At 39.5% G+C, this 16,727-nt stretch overlaps 1 protein-coding gene across 2 annotated transcripts in view; it reads right to left on the reverse strand.

Annotated features, from left to right (window-relative positions):
* Positions 1-9,893: 9,893 nt before the first annotated feature.
* The window catches only part of LOC124595642, a 212,817-nt gene continuing 205,983 nt past the window's right edge, over positions 9,894-16,727 (reverse strand). For both annotated transcript variants that reach the window (XM_047134476.1, XM_047134475.1), the window contains one exon: positions 9,894-10,047. In XM_047134476.1, coding sequence (XP_046990432.1) covers positions 10,043-10,047 — 5 coding nt within the window. In that variant the 3' untranslated portion in view covers positions 9,894-10,042. The remainder of the gene's footprint in view (positions 10,048-16,727) is intronic.

Here is a 16,727-nt window from a genome sequence, read left to right on the forward strand (position 1 = left end):
CGTTCCACATTCGTGAATGAAAATTAACTGATTTCATCCACAAAGAAAGTGTTTCTAAAGGCTCCTGCTCGCATGAAGACCTACAAAGAAAAACTACCAAATTTGCCTTTACCTCCCAAACCAGTGGTAAATCGTTGGGGTACGTGGATTGAAGCTGTGTTGTTTTACAGTGAGCATTTAGAGGCCATTAGAGGGATAGTAAACGACTTCGACAGTGCATAGGCTTTGGCAGTTTGCAAGGAAGCTTTTAATGATTCGGGTCTTAAAAAAGACATTGCTGTGTTTAGCACTCGTTTTTCCCATATACCTGCAAGTATTAAAAAGCTTGAAACTCAAGGTTTGGCCTTAAATGAATCTATTCAGTTAATGAATAAAATTATTCTAGTGAACTTCTCATTGCCGGAGGTATTCCCAAGAAAAGTTAAAGAAATGTTTGAAAACATTTTAAACAATGACCCAGGCTTTGAACATTTGTGACAAAGTGATAGTTTTATTAACAGGGCGGATGAACTTTTACCAGAAACAATAAATGCCAACATAGCACCCAAGTTAAAATATTGCCCAGTTACCACAGTTGATGTAGAACGGTCCTTTTGTGCTTATAAAAATGTTTTGTGTGATCGAAGAGACACTATCGAATATATGGAACCGTACTTGGTCGTTTATGTTTACAACAGCAGAAAAACGTAAAATAAATTCTAAATGATTATTTGGTCCAACAGTATTAACTACTGTTCAAAAAATTTATGATTGTATGTTGTTTTTTAAATAAAATATAACAGAATTTTTGAGCATGCCCCTCTGCGTGCGATGTATCTCGAAGTTGGTCCTGTACATATGGATTGTTTCGTTCCTAACGTCTACCAGGAAGTATCAGCGTTCTAAATGTACCGATTTTTCGCATGGCTGGCGCTCTTTCTCGTAACTGATATGCACAGGTTCGACTTTGAGATATAATGCATGCAGTAACTACCATGTTTTTTATGATTTGATCTTGCATATTTGGGCACTTTTCATGCATTTTTAAGAAATTTTCATGCATATTTGAAGGTTTTTGTGGTGCGTATAATCCGGTCTCTAATGATCAGTCTTATCCCATCAGACATATTGACACCCATCTTGCAAGATAAGTTGTGGATGTGTGGTGAGTGGCTCCACTCAGTGCAGCCCACTCTACAAGTGTCAGCAATTACTGAATTTAAGATATTTATAGTGTCTACCGGTAACACAATTAATGGTGATAGAACTGCAGAGTAACAGAGAAATGTGTTCAATGTTTATTCAAGAAAGGGGAAGTGGCCCTAAGATATTCAATTAAAATACAAACAGAAAATATCCTTATCAAACGCTGTGAAGTCACGTTGAGAGCATTACGAGAATGGTCGCAAAATCCCTTAACTAAATATTCATCATAGATATGTAAAAACTAAGTACATTTGGTAATCAAAATACAAGAAATATTCATCAGCTCAAAACAGTTCAGAGTTCAAAATGATTATTTACAAATTAACACACACGAGATGATGAGTGGAAACTCATATTATGTCTATCCTCAGTTCTGTACACAAGAGAAAGAGAGTCCTACTGTGAAGCACATCCAGCTCTTTCGAGATATAAAGTCCCTTCAAATGTTAGAGTAATGTAGCTGCCTTTCACTGCCCAAAATCAATCACCCACAAGCAGGTCTGCATCCTTCAAGCACACACGTAAAAGTGCCCTGAATCGCTTCCTTGAGCTCTTCGCTCAAAAAAGTCCCAGTCTCCACTTTACTCGTATATGTTCCGCTGCTGTCTGCTTTTCCATTGGCTGAAGGCCGTCCCCATAAAAAAATACATCGTTGTTGAATTCTACAGACATGATTTGACTCAACTGACAACTTCCCAGACCATACTAACATATTACAACAGCATTTAAATGATGAAATATTCTAAGCATTCAGTCACACTCAAATCATTCACAATAAATATAAATGAAGGGTTACCCGTAAATAAATAAGCCAGTATTCTTGCACAAGTGCACTCATGATGAATGACAACAGTTGTCGTTAAATATTCTTTAAACAATTATTTAGGCCTGCTTGTCAGAAGTATTATTTGCACTCTTTTACAACGGTAGTGTCAGCTAATACATGCAGTTGACCACTTCTTAAATTACCATGATTTTTTATCATCGGTTGTAATTAATATTTAAACAAATTTACTGGCAATATAGTAAACTGCTCTTTAAACACGCAAGTGTGATAAAAATTTGAGGTATTCATTTGCTGTGTAATTGTGGAGGATACGATGCTCTGAAAACATTTGCATAATGAAAAGATATAATAACGTAGTGAATCAAGAAATAAAGAAGATACAGATATGTAGCTTTCAGAAATGATAGCTGTAGTGCAATGCTGTCATCTGAGAAATCGCTTGAAGCATTTAAAAGATGTTAAGTCAGAGTTCATTGTGAAATATTAACTACTGTAATTTTAAAGTTATTGAAATATTGTTGTGTCATTTAATGCGCCACATTTTTCTGATGTCACAAATGTATTCAGGTTTGCTTTAATACTTGACTGTGAATTATTATTGATTCTTGAAGAGCTGTAAGAAGCCATCTTTCAGCTTGTCCAACACTCTGCCATTGTTTGAAGTGTTGTCTGTCCTCATAAGTGTCAAAATTCCCCATACTGGAATTTACCCATTTCGGACGACGTTGCTCGTCTTTGTCCCTGGACACGCCCATACCGATCACCTATCCAGAACGGCCAGAGGGCGCCCTGAGCCTTGGGCCCGGTAATGTTCAGCTGTACAACAATTTTATCTTACCTTCTACCAATACTGGGCGGCTGATTTGCTGGTTACATATATGTAATGTTACATGTTATTGCATCTTGCTGCTGTCTGTCATTGAAAGCATATTGTAAAGCCATGTAACTGTATTGCCATAACTTGGTGGTGATATAATAAATAATCAGAAAATTACTGCAGTTCTATCACCATTAATTACAGCCGTTAGAACAAAACCTGTGTCATCAAATTATTCGTTTATCTAATACTTTGTATTTCTATATATTTCGATAACTCGTAGTTCCAACCAATACACAGACTATCTGACTGCAAGATCACAGCTACAGGTTATTATTTGGAGCGAATTAGTCGCATGGCTTGCCCCTATGAGTACATCTAACTATTCTTTTTAAACAGAGCCGTGCATAGCCAAGTATCTAGGTACAACCACCAAAAATTAAGCTTTCCTCTGCCACTGTTTATTGTAAGGCATTATTGCATGAAATCTCACTTGCCAACTGCAAATAGGTACTCAACTATTGAACTTTAACTCCTCAGTGAAGTTATTTTGTCTATTTACATAAGACAACCGGACAGTAAATTCTGGAGAGGGGAGTATAGCATAGACATCTATCCATAAACTGAAAACCGAGCAGTACTTGTGATGGGGGAAGTTGCGTTTCCCGGAAGAACCTTACAGCTGGAGCACAAGTTGACCAAGAATTAATTTCTTCTCTAGTACTGCAAAGAAATGTGCAGAGATTCACGTAGAATCTGTCCACCTGATTTTCTTGTGTTAGTATTATTATCTCACTTGACAACCCAAATCTGTATTCAATTCACTGTTTTCACACATCGTCTAAAATTTTCACAACTCCAACACGATACTGTCACCACCCTGTGCCGCCATAAGACGGGCTATGGAATGGTCGGCACAACAATGTGAAATACCCTGTTGTGGGTATGAGGCAGAGAGAGTGGGGAATCGCCTGCTTACTCTGCAGTTCACAGACATAGAAATGAGCGACGTGCATGACAACAGTCTGGGGACCTGCCTTCCTCCACACATCTCCTCTGCACCCACTGCATGTCCTCCAGCCCATCAGAGCTTCACAACGCAATTTATCCTTTAATATGGTTCTGCTGCACTTTCATGCGATACACGCATTAAACGATCTTCTTAACCATTTTCATTTAACAATACGTCTCAGTTTTATATAATTCAAGTACTATTTTTAATAATCTGAAATTTTCCCATCCTCTGCAACGTGGAAAGTATTAGTTCTAGAGAAAAAATGAAGATCTTCTTTGTAGGAAATTTAACGCAGTGTAATTTTGTTCTTGGAAATATTTTCGCTATAGGTCGTGGTTTTCGAGATATTCAAGAGAAACATGAAAAAGTGATATTTAAACACCCCCCATGTCCGCTTACATCCCAAGAGTAAAGCTTTTTTCTGTTTTTTTTTATGATACTCTCCCCTAACACTGTATCAAAATTTGCGACTACACGAACGTTTCTCTCCAGCCGTCACTTTTGATTTTCGTTGACTGCGCTATATTGCCCTGTTGGACAGCGACCTGGCGAGCAAATGCTGCTTCACCATCTTTACTATAATCCGTTCATCATAAGAATAAATCTGATGTAAACAAACACAAACGCGATGATTGGTCGGAAGAGGTAGCACACGTCCACTCGTGTTGTTATGCTCTTGGAAGTAGGTCCTACTTATGTGTTAGATATCGGTTTACTAAGTTACGTTAAATGATACGTAGTTTTTTTTTTTTTAAATCGTGTACAGTCACAGCCTCTGCAGGATGTACTCTGATTGTCGCACTGTTAATGCGCAGTATAAAAATGACTGAGGCTACTTTCTGTTTCGTAGAGAAACACGCGCGTGGAACACGGTTAAAAAGTGCCGTGAAATAGGCTGTTCTTAATATTTTTCATAAATTTACGGAGATAACCGATTCTGAATTTTTTCCAGCCTTGTATACAATGCAGTACAATTACAAATCAATATAGTTTGTAGCGCAGTCGGTAGCATAAAGGGCTGTGAATAAAATATGTTTATTCTTGCCTTGGTTCAAATCTCCACAGTACCACTCTCTATTTTCTCGTTCAATTTGAAATATCTGCATCTCGTAATTATAAAACTTATCATCATTTTTTATGAATAATGCACGTCTTCTTGTTTCTAATTAAATATTTGACGCGAAATTCCTGTTTCCATTTCAAATACAAGTTCTTAATTATCGATGTTTTATGAAAGACTGTTCATGAAAGTTTTAAATTAAGAAAACATAAAAATTTAATTTTTTGAGGTAAAAATGAAAAAGCAAATCCTCTTTATTTGGACTATGTCCATCGTTTTATACCACAGAGGTAGATAAGTATCGCAGAAACATGAAAAACCATCATTTTCACAGCATAGAGCACACCATACAAATGCCGCATTTTTACATTTGCTACTGTACCATTACAATACGAACCCAACAGAACTGATCTGGAGCCAAGCTGCGGGATTTGGCCCGAGAGGTAAAAGACTGTACGTTACCAGATGTACCACAACTAACGTACGCAGATTTTTCACACGTCACTGCTGAACGCTGGCGGAATATACAGCGACTCGCCATAAAAGAAGAAAATGTTGCGCCTGGTTGGCTTCGTGGATTCTGTTGTTGATAGGCTCGTTATCAACGTAGCAAGTGACACTTCCAGAACTGAAATGTGTTTCTCGAATTCGGATAAGGAAGGAGCTAAGAGATTACCAGACTGACTGTAAGTGATACGGCACCTTCAGTGGCTTCAATATTTTACTATACGGTGAAATCCTTCAATACTCTTTTACGTTACACGCATCTTATGCAGAAAAATTACCCTGTGGTTAAGTCAGGAATTTTCATCATTCTTGTTTTTAATTACAACAGTGCGTTAGCTAAAAACGATAACGTGTTGCAATTTTCGTCTGGTCGTCTACGAAGCGTATTGGTGGAGATTTGCAGTGTATTATTTCATTCTGCTTAAAAATTAAATGACATTCGAAGCTGTATTGTTCCTCTGCTCTTCTCTTTTTACGTGTGAAGTTCAGCTGGCCACGTCACTGCAGGCTAGCTGTACCAGCTGACCGGCCAGTGCTGTCCAAATTAATGCACCGGTAAAACTCTTGTTCCGTATTATCGCACACTTATTGTCGTACTTGACAGTACTCGAGACAGCTTGGCTGCAGTCCCATGTGAAATGGCAATCCAATGACCTTCCAGCAAACGCGAAAGAATACATACTGCAATGTTTACATCAGGTTTATTCTTATGATGAACGGATTATAGACACCAATGCTGAGGTATGATTAATGAAACATTCGTTGATTCACAGACAATTATCCAACAGCACAATACCTACGGCTTTCAGGCTGTTAAGGCACAGACCCTTTTGAGGAACACTCATGGCGCCACCATAGTGTCCCCGTAGTGTACACTTCGAACAACTGTATCTGTGACAGTTCATTTTCGTCTCCACTTCCCGCGGACTTGAAATCCCGCGGACTTGAAATCACGCTTGCGAGTTCAGCGCGGCGAGCGCTCGTCGCTGTACTGCACACGACGGTGGTAGTAGACGATCTGCATCCACACTACGTCATCAAAAGTATCCGGACACCTGACTGAAAATGACTTACAAGTTCGTGGCGCTCTCCATCGGTAATGGTGGAATTCAATACGGTGTTGGCCCACCCTTTGCCTTGATGACAGCTTCCACTATCGCAGGCGTACGTTCAATCAGGTGCTGGAAGGTTTCTTGGGGAATGGCAGCCCATTCTTCACGGAATGCTGCACTGAGGAGGGGTATCGATGTCAGTCGGTGAGGCCTGGCGAGAAGTCGGCGTTCCAAAACATGCCAAAGGTGTTCTGTAGGATTCAGGTCAGCACTCTGTGCAGGTCAATCCATTACAGGGATGTTATTGTCATGTAACCACTCCGCCACAGGCCGTGCATTATGAACAGGTGCGCATTCGTGTTGAAAGATGCAACTGCCATCCCCGCATTGCTCTTCAACATTGGGAAGCAAGAAGGAGCTTAAAACATCAATGTAGCCTGTGCTGTGATAGCGCCACGCAATACAGCAAGGGGTGCAAGCCACCACAGTGAAAAACTCGACCACACCATAACACCACCGCCTCAGGATTTTATTGCTGGCACTACGCATGCTGGCAGATAACGTTCACTGGGAATTCGCCATACCCACACCTTGCCATCGGATCGCAACATTGTGTACCGTGATTCGTCACTCCAAACAATGTTTTTCCACTGTTGAATCGTCCAATGTTTACACTCCTTACACCAAGCGAGGAGTCGTTTGGCATTTACCGGCGTGATGTATAGCTTATGAGCAGCCGCTCGACCATGAAATCCTTCTCAACTCCCGCCTAACTGTCATAATACTTGCAGTGGATCCTGATGCAGTTTGGAATTCCTGTGGGGTGGTCTGGATAGATGTCTGCATATTACACGTTACGACCCTTTTCAACTGCCGGTGGTCTCTGTCAGTCAACAGACGAGGTCGGCCTGTACGCTTTTGTGCTGTACGTGTTCCTTCACGTTTCCACTTCACTATCACGTCAGAAACAGTGGATCGAGGGATGTTTAGGAGTGTGGAAATCTCACGTATAGTCGTATGACACAAGTGACACCCATCACCTGACTACGTTCGAAGTCCGTGAGTTCCACGGAGCGCCCCATTCTGCTCTTTCACGATGCATAGTGACTACTGAGGTGGCTGATACGGAGTACCTGGCAGTAGGTGGCAGCACAATACACTTAATAGGAAAACGTATGTTTTTGGAAGCGTCCGGATACTTTTGATCACATAGTGTACATCTACATGGATTACAAATCACGTATAAGTGCCTGGCAGAGGGTTCATCGAACCACCTTCACAATAATTCCCTATTATTCCAATCTCGAACAGCCAACGGAAAAAAACGAATACATATATCTTTCTGTGCGACCTTTGATTTCCCTTATTTTATTACGATGATCGTTTCTTCCTCTGTAGCTCGGTGTCAACAAAATATTTTCGCATTCGGAGGAGACTAATGGCGACTGGAATTTCGTGAAAAGATCTCGCCCCAACGAAAAACGCCCTTGTTTTAGGGATGTCCACGATCAATCCAGTACTCTCCCCTATTTCGCCATAATACAAAACGTGCTACACTTCTTTAAACTTTATCGATGTACTCCGTTAATCTTATCTGGCAAGGATCACAGACCGCGCAGCAGAACTCCAAAAGAGGACGGACAGGTGTAGTGTAGGCATTCTCTATAGCAGATTTGTTACTTTTTGTAAGTGTTCTGCCAATAAAACACAGTCTTTGGTTTGCCTTCCCCCACAACATTTTCTGTGTTCTTTCCAATTCTGACTGTTCGTAATTGTAATTCCTAGGTATTTTGATGAATTTATGGCCTTTAGATTCGACTGATTTATCGTATAACCGAAGTTTAACGGATTCCTTTTAGCACTCATGTGGATGACCTTACACTTTTAATTATTTAGGGTCAATTGTCTATTTTCGCACCATACAAATATCTTTCCTAAATCATTTTGCAGTTTGTTTTGATCTTCTAATGACTTTATTAGTCGATAAACGACAGCGTCATCTACAAACAACCGAAGACGGCTGCTCAGATTGCCTCCCAAATCGTTTATATAGATAAGGAGCAGCGGAGGGGTCTTTAACACTACCATAGGGAACGCCTGAAATCACTTCTGTTTTACTCGATGACTTTCCGTCAATTACTACGAACTGTGACCTCTGTGAAAGCAAATCAGCAATCCAGTCTCGTAACCGAAACGATATTCCATAAGCACGCAATTTCACTACAAGCCATTTTTGTGGTACAGTGACAAAAGCCTTCTGGAAATGTAGGAATATGGGATCAATCTGAAATCCCTTGTCAACAGCACTCAATACTTCGTGTAAGTAAAGAGCTAGTTGTGTTTCACAACAACGATGTTTTCTAAAGCCGTGCTGACTGTGTGTCAGTTCATAAAATTCGAACACAATATATGTTCCAAAATCCTGCTGCATATCGACGTTAGTGATATGGGCCTGTAATTTAGTGGATTACTCCTATTACCTTTCTTGAATACTGGGGTGACCTGAGCAACTTTCCAGTCTTTGGGTACAGATCTTTCATCGAGCGAGCGGCTGTATGTGATTGTTAAGTTCGGTGCTATTGGATCAGCATACTCTGAAAGGAACCTAGTTGGTATGCAGTCTGGACCGGAAGACTTGCTTTTTTTTATTTAAGTTACTTCACTACTCAGAGGACATCTACTTCTAAGTTACTCATGTTGGCAGCTGTTCTTGGTTCGAATTCTGGAATATTTATTTCGTCTTCTTTGGTGAAGGAACTGCGGAAGGCTGTGTTTAGTAACTCTGCTTTGGCAGCACTGTCGTCGATAGTATTTCCATTGTTATCGCACAAAGAAGGCATTGACTCTATCTTTCCGCTAGCATACTTTATATACGACCAGAATCTCTTGAGACTTTCTGCCTCGTTTTGAGGAAACTGTTATAAGCATCTCACATTGCAGTCCGCGCTAAATGTTGAGCTTCTGTAAAAGACTGCTAATCTAGGAGATTTTGTGTTCGTATCCACCTACTCCCCCCCCCCCCCCCCCCCTCTGTCCGCATGCTTCACACCCCACGCTCTGTTCTGCTCCCTTCCCCCACTCTCTGTCTATCTTTTCCTCCTCCCTCTTTCTGTCCATTCTCCCCTCCCTCTTAATCTCCTCCTCTCTTTTTTCTCTGCCCATCTCCTCCTCTTCCCGTGCAATCCATTTCGCGCTCCCCCTCCCACTGCCCTTCCTCATGACCTGCGTTTATCTCCTAACCTCCCCGGCCCCCCTCTTTTGAGAGGTGGGTGGTTCTTACGTCACAATGGTTCTCTTCCATCAGTAAGTGATACGTGATGTGTGCAAAATTTGTTCTAAATCGATCCAATGGTGTAGGAGGAGATGTGGAACAAACTTACTTACATAACTATAATATGTATGGATTCGTACAGACTTCCCATTGACATTTATTTGAAACACAGTTGACCACAGGAACGGAGCGCCAATGAAACACTGAAAACTGTGCACCTTTATTTAATTTATTGTGAATACTGTACGATTTGGGTATTGCAGTTGTGAAACTGAAGCTAGACGAGTGCACAATCCCGACGCTATCGTCGTCAACAGTACGCGTTGATCGACTTTTTCGGCCCATTGCTTAACCTGAAACAAGGAAAACCAAAGCATAAGTGTTGACAATAAATTTTCTTTGCCATATGACGAATCTGTATCAAACCTTTCTCCTCTGCAAAATAATGGAAATCAGAGTAGATTTTAAACGTCAAAACTGACGATTTCGAACTCACTGTCATTACTATGTTTGAACATGCCGTTATCATCTATGAAATTCTGTATCGCAGAAGAAAATGCTCGTTTATGGAAAAGTTGAGGTAGAAGATTTATGGGACAGTGATTAAAATTCCTGCCATTCCCATGAGGTTTAGGTTTTACATGGGTTTCTTTAATTACTTAACGTAAATTTCTTAATGGTTCCTCTGAAGACAAAAGGGCCAATTTCCTTCCATACCCTTTGCCAGTCCGAATTTTCCTGTTCTGTAACAACCTCGCCAGTCAGCGAAACGTTTCGTGTTAACTTCTGTGGCCTAGTTGAACGAGCTTTAGTAGTGATATGTGATTGTTTGACAACGCTATCGACGGCAGGAGTGGATTGCAAAACATTTCCTCCTGATCGTGTGAGGGCCGGCTGAGCTATGTGTGTGAGGTTTAATTATCGATTATCAGTGTGCATAAGTTCAAAGCTTTCTTGTTTTGCATGGTGGTATTCCAGTTGCTATGGATTTACTTGTCGACTGTCAGTTTTTATTTGTAGTTCACTGTTGCTACTTGAGTTTACGTGTTGTCAGTTTGTCATTTGGAGATAGTGAGTGGAGCTGTGGACGCTAGAAAGTGGAGTGCCAAGTGGAGAAATCGAAACACTTCCGACATAGTCTTCTGTTTGAGTTCGATAGAGAGTTGACAGCTGTGGAGGCAGTCAGAAACATTTGCGTCCCGTATGGGGATAACGTCATTCGACAGAGCACAGAAAGTTATTGATTTTCTCATGTTAAGGGTGTAGGTTCACTCTGCAAGGACTTCACAAAGGAAGACACCGTGGTAATAGTGGGTGGGGCAGACAACAGCATAGACAGGGACCCTAATTATCAACTGAGAGTGACCTGGTGAAGAAAGCTTCAGCGACGAGACATATTGGTGTTGATCTTGTGTTTGTTCTGAGGCACCATGACTGGGCTCTTTTAAACCCATCTGTTAGGAGAATTAATTTAGATGTGGAACGGCTGCCTGGATCAGGTATGAGATTTCATATTGGTGTGGTTCCTATTGACCCTATCAATAGGTGGGAATATATGAGCTTCACCTCAGCAGGAAAGAGGAGGGAAAACTACATGGGATAAGCAAATTACTTAAGGTGGGGATCACTATCGCATGTGGTAAAGTATCAGTCTCTACAAGTGACAGAACAGCAGCTTTTTGGGGCAGGGAGGAATGAAACAAAAGATGATCAGAGATAGGTTGAAAATGACATTACATTCATAAAAGAGGCAACCAAAAAGCAAATTATTATGTATGCAGTTCATGCTAACAGCCCTTAATTGAAACTGGAGATGTTCAGAAACTGACAGAAAAATTAGGTTCATCCATTTGGTAACTCAGCCAGTGTAAAAACTCACTTATCCTTATTGCATCAGAGGACCGAAGGGTAAGCTTGATGAATTGCTTATTTGAGGTGAAGAATTAGAGTTGAGCAAACCAACTGATATAATCTGCCCCACTGAACATCATGTGACCAGTGGTATAGATATGTTAAGTATTACAGAATTTAAGTTACCCTCTTACTTCTGTAGAGAAAAATGGAGAAAGGTGGAGTTGCCACATTTGTCAGAAACTGTGTTTATTTCAAGAAGAATGATATTAATAAATTTTGCCCAGAGCAGCACTTGAAGCTTGCGCCACAGAAGAGGATGTCACTACCAGTCCTTTATAATAGTAAGTTTTTACAAAGCACCTTCAAAAAACTTTAACCTCTTCATAAAAAATCTGGAATCTCTCTTGTCCCATCACACAGTAAAAAAGAAGGAAATAGTGATGACTGGTGATTTTAGAGCGTATTTATTGAAAAGCGCTCTCAGTGAACAATTATAGCTATCAGCAACATTGTCATTCAACTTAATTCCTACTCTGAACTTTGGAACTAGGGTACATAAAAGCTCTGAGATTGCTATTGATAATATCTTTGTAGAAAAATCTAGGAAAAAAAAACTCATGTCACAAAACCAATAGTAAATGAGCTCACTGATCATGGCATGCAGCATCTTGTGTTAAATTTTGAAACTTGTTAGGATAAAAAATCTGTTAATCTGAATACAGGGGAGTAATAAATCAGTCAAACTTGAGAATTTTAGGAGGCTGGTCAAAGACATGAACTGGATGATAGATGTTCACAGTACTTCTGACTCAAATGGAAAATACGAAGCATTTGTTAATAAAGTTACTTCCTCTTCTGAAAATTGTTTTCCTCTAATGGTAACTCAAATCAAACAGAAGTCTAAAAATAAACCATGGATTACAGAAGAAATAAAGATATCATGTGGGACAAATAGGAGACTGTATCTACTATCTAAGAACAGCTCTGATGGTACCATTGTAATGCATTACAAACAAGACTGCAAAACACTTAAGCAGGTAATCCAGAAATCTAAGCATTTTACTATGAGAAAAAATAGTTACATCAGGGAACAAAAGAAACTATATGGGATATAGTGAAGTCAGAGACAAGTGGGGACAAAAAGGAAAAGAACAGGCATCTCTAAAAATAAGTGAGACATCAGTAACAGGTGCATATAGTGTTGCAAACATTTTAACCAAGTGCTTTATTTCTGTTACTGACAGCTTGGGGTTATCAGATTTAATAAACAGTGCAATGGAATATCTGAGACCAGTCTCTACAAATAATTTCAGCAAAATGGAAATGACACTCACTTCTTCCAAAGAATTAGCATCCATCATAAAATCCTTAAAATCGAAGTATTCTAGCGGTTATGATAATATGGTACCAAAGTTAATTAAAGGGTATTTATGTGAGTTGAGTTCTGTTTTAAGTTATTTGTGTAATTAGTCTTTTACCAGTGGAGCATTTCCATACTGGCTAAAATGCTCATCTTCTGAAGGTAACCTTTTTTACAAGAAGGGGGATAAAGAGACCAATTACACTTCTTCCAGCTTCTTCAAAATTGTTTGGAAAGGTTGTGTACAAGAGTCTTCTTAAGCATCTGACAGGAAATAATATATTTTCCAAGTCACAACTTGGGTTTCTTAAGAGTTTTGATATAGAGAAGGCTAGTTACATGTACAGTGTGAATGCAGTTAACTCATTAGATAAAAAATTAGAGGCTACTGGCATTTTCTGTGACCTGTCAAAAGCCTTTGATGTGTAAATCACAGCATTATCTTAAGTAAATTACAATATTATGGTGTCACTGACAGCGCCGCAAAATTGTTCAAGTCTTATCTAACTAACAGAAAACAAAGGCTGTCATTGCAAAACATCTGTGGAGTAAGCAACCAGTCTTCAGCTGATTGGGAATTAATTTCATATGGTGTTCCTCAAGGTTCAATCTTGGGTCCATTGCTTTCTCTTGTATATGCTAACGACATCTTGCCTGTTACGATGCCAGATGCTAAGCTTGTTTTGTTTGCAGATGATACAAACACTGCAATAAATAGCAAGCTAAGTACAGGTTCAGAAATGGCTCCTAATCAATTTTTCACTGAAATTAATAAATAGTTTAAAGTTTATTAACTATCATTAAACTGTGAAAAGTCCCATTATATGCATTTCAGAAACTGTAAGAGATTTCTGTTCAGAACATGTATAGCATACGAGGACAAGCAGATAGATGAGGTTGGCAGTATTAAATTTCTGGGATTACCACTTGATAATAAATTTAGTTGGAAGGGCATATTACAGAATTGCTGAATCGCCTAAAGAAGTCTGTATTTGGAATGCGAATGACTTCAGATATAGGAGATACAAACATAAAAAACTTGCACACTTCGGCTGCTTTATGCCGTATGGGATTATGTTTTGGGGTAACCTGTCAAGGCAAGAAAAATTCTTTAGAGTGTAAAAGCGTGTAATAAGACTCATTTGTAGTGTAAATTCAAGAACACCATGTAGAAACCTGTTCAAGGAACTGGGTATTCTAACCACTGAATCTTAGTGTAATTATTCCTTAATGAAATTTGTTTCATGTAACGTGTCTATTTTTTCAACTAATAGCTCAAGACGTAGTGTTAATACTAGGAATGAGAACAACATACATAAAAACTTAAATTCATTTACTTTGGTCCAAAAATTTGTCAAATATTCAGGAACACACATCTTCTATAAACTGCCAGCAACTATTAAAAACTTGGTTCCAGATCAAGTTTGAAAAACTTTTTGGTAGGCAACAACTTCTACTAAGATATTCATCTACAGATGAATATCTTAACAGGGACTGTTACATAAGCTTAAGTAAAAATGTCTGTTAGATTTCAATTTTGACAGCACTTGGTCACAATAGTCAAGATTAGGTGCTCTATGTATGATAAATTTATTAAAAGTGCGTAACTACGTTTCATTGTGACAGTGTATTAATTCTGTAAATATTAGCAGTCCCAGTTTACTGTAATGTACTGGCATATTTTTACAATCTCCTGACAAATGATCAGGGAAGTGGGTGTTATTTTCAAATGTTCTATGTTTTTTATGTTATACTTTCGGAAATGTTCCATACCCACGAGAATCACCTAATTTTTGAGTATATGCAAGGAAAACTGAATCTAGTCTAATCTAAGGAGTGTGGTATCGACATTAGTGATTCTCCACGTTCAAGAAGACCTTCGGGGTTTGATGAAGATCGTTTAAATGCAATAAACCACAATGATCCTCGTCAGTGTACTCGAGAACTAGTAAGTGTGATGAACTCTGATCATGCCACCATCGTGCGATATTTGCATGCAATGGGGAAGGTTCAAAAATCGGTTGTGTGGTTACCGCATGCGCTAAGCCAAAATCACAAAAATCTGTGGGTGGCCATATGTGCATCTCTGCTTGCTCGTCATCAGTTGACTCGTGAACAGCATCGAGCATTGCTAACCTGTATCGTTACGCGTGACAAGAACTGGTGTCTTTAAGTTAACATAAGAAAACTGAATTAAATGCTGAGTCCAAATAAGGCAACAACGTCCCATACAAAGACCTGTGCACATCCGCAAAGGATAATGTTATGAATCTGGTGAAACAGAGACAGTGTGGTGTTCTACGAATTGGTTCCCCAGGCTTTAACCACGACTGCTGATGTTCATTGTCAACAACTGAGACGTCTTGCAATGCAATCCAAGAACAACGACCAGGAAGACTGCGTGAAGTGATGTTTGTCCACGATAACAGCCGCCTACATTCTGCTAGACTGACAAAAGACACTATACAAGAACTGGATTGGGAAGTAATACCGCACTCACCTTATTCATCTACTCTTGTTCCCTCAGATTTTCATCTTTTCCGCTCTGTATCGAATAACGGACGAGGACTGAGAGAGAAGGAAGACTAATTGAGTTCTATAATAAATTTCAGCTGGTGATAGCGAATATTCTGCTCAAGAATCATAAGAGGAGAAGGTATACTTGGAAAAGGCCGGGTGATACGTCAAGATTTCAGTTCGATTACATGATGGTGAGACAGAGATAACGAAGTCAGATGCTGGATGGTAAGGTGCACTCGGGAGCAGAGATAGACTCAGATCACAATATAGTAGTGATGAAGAAGAGGCTGAAGTTTAAGAGATTAGTCAGGAAGAATCAATACGTACAGAAGTGGCTACAGAAGTAATAAGGAATGACGACATATGCTTCAAGGTCTCTAAGGCTGTAGATACCGCAAGAAGGAATAGGTCAATAAGCAGTGGAATTGAAGAGGAATAGACATCTCTAAAACGGGAAATCACAAAAGGGCAATCACAGAAGTTGGAAAGAAAAACATAGGTACTGCGAAGAAACCATGGATAACAGAAGAAATACTTCAGCCGATCGATGAAAGAAGGAAGTGCAAAAATGTTCAGGTAAATTCAGGAATACAGAAATACAAGTCACCGAGGAATGAGATAAATAGGACGCTCAGGGAAGCTCAGACGAAATGGCTGTGTGAAAAATATGAAGAAGTCGAAAAAGAAATTATTGTCTTGTGGACTGATTCAGCATATAGGAAAGTCGAAACAACGTTCGGTGAAATTAAAAGCAAGGCTGGTAACATTAAGAGTGCAACAGAAATTCCACTGTTAAATGCAGAGGGGAGAGCAGATAGGTGGAAAGAGTACATTGGCGGCCTCAATGAGGGGGAAGATTTGTCTAATGTAATAGAAGAAGAAACAGGAGTCGATTTAGAAGAGACAGGGGATGCAGTACCAGAATTAGAATTTAAAAGAGGTTTGGAGAATTTAATATCAAATAAGGTGCAAGGGATAGATAACATTCCATCAGAATTTCTAAAATCATTGGGAGAAGTGGCAACAAAACGACTATCCACGATGGTGTGCAGAACGTATTGAGTCAGGCGACATACCATCTGACTTTCGAAAAACTATCATCCACACAGTTCAGAAGACTGCAAGAGATGACAAGGGCGAGAATTATCGCACAATCAGTTTAGCAGTTCATGCATCCAAGTTGCTGACAAAAGTAATATACAGAAGAATGGAAGAGAAAATTGGGGATGTGTTAGATGACGATCAGTTTAGCTTCAGGAAATGTAAAGGTAGCAGAAAAGCAATTCTGACGTTGCGATT

Source organism: Schistocerca americana, chromosome 2, assembly GCF_021461395.2.
Source record: "Schistocerca americana isolate TAMUIC-IGC-003095 chromosome 2, iqSchAmer2.1, whole genome shotgun sequence".
Classification (NCBI taxonomy): Eukaryota; Metazoa; Arthropoda; class Insecta; order Orthoptera; family Acrididae; genus Schistocerca; species Schistocerca americana.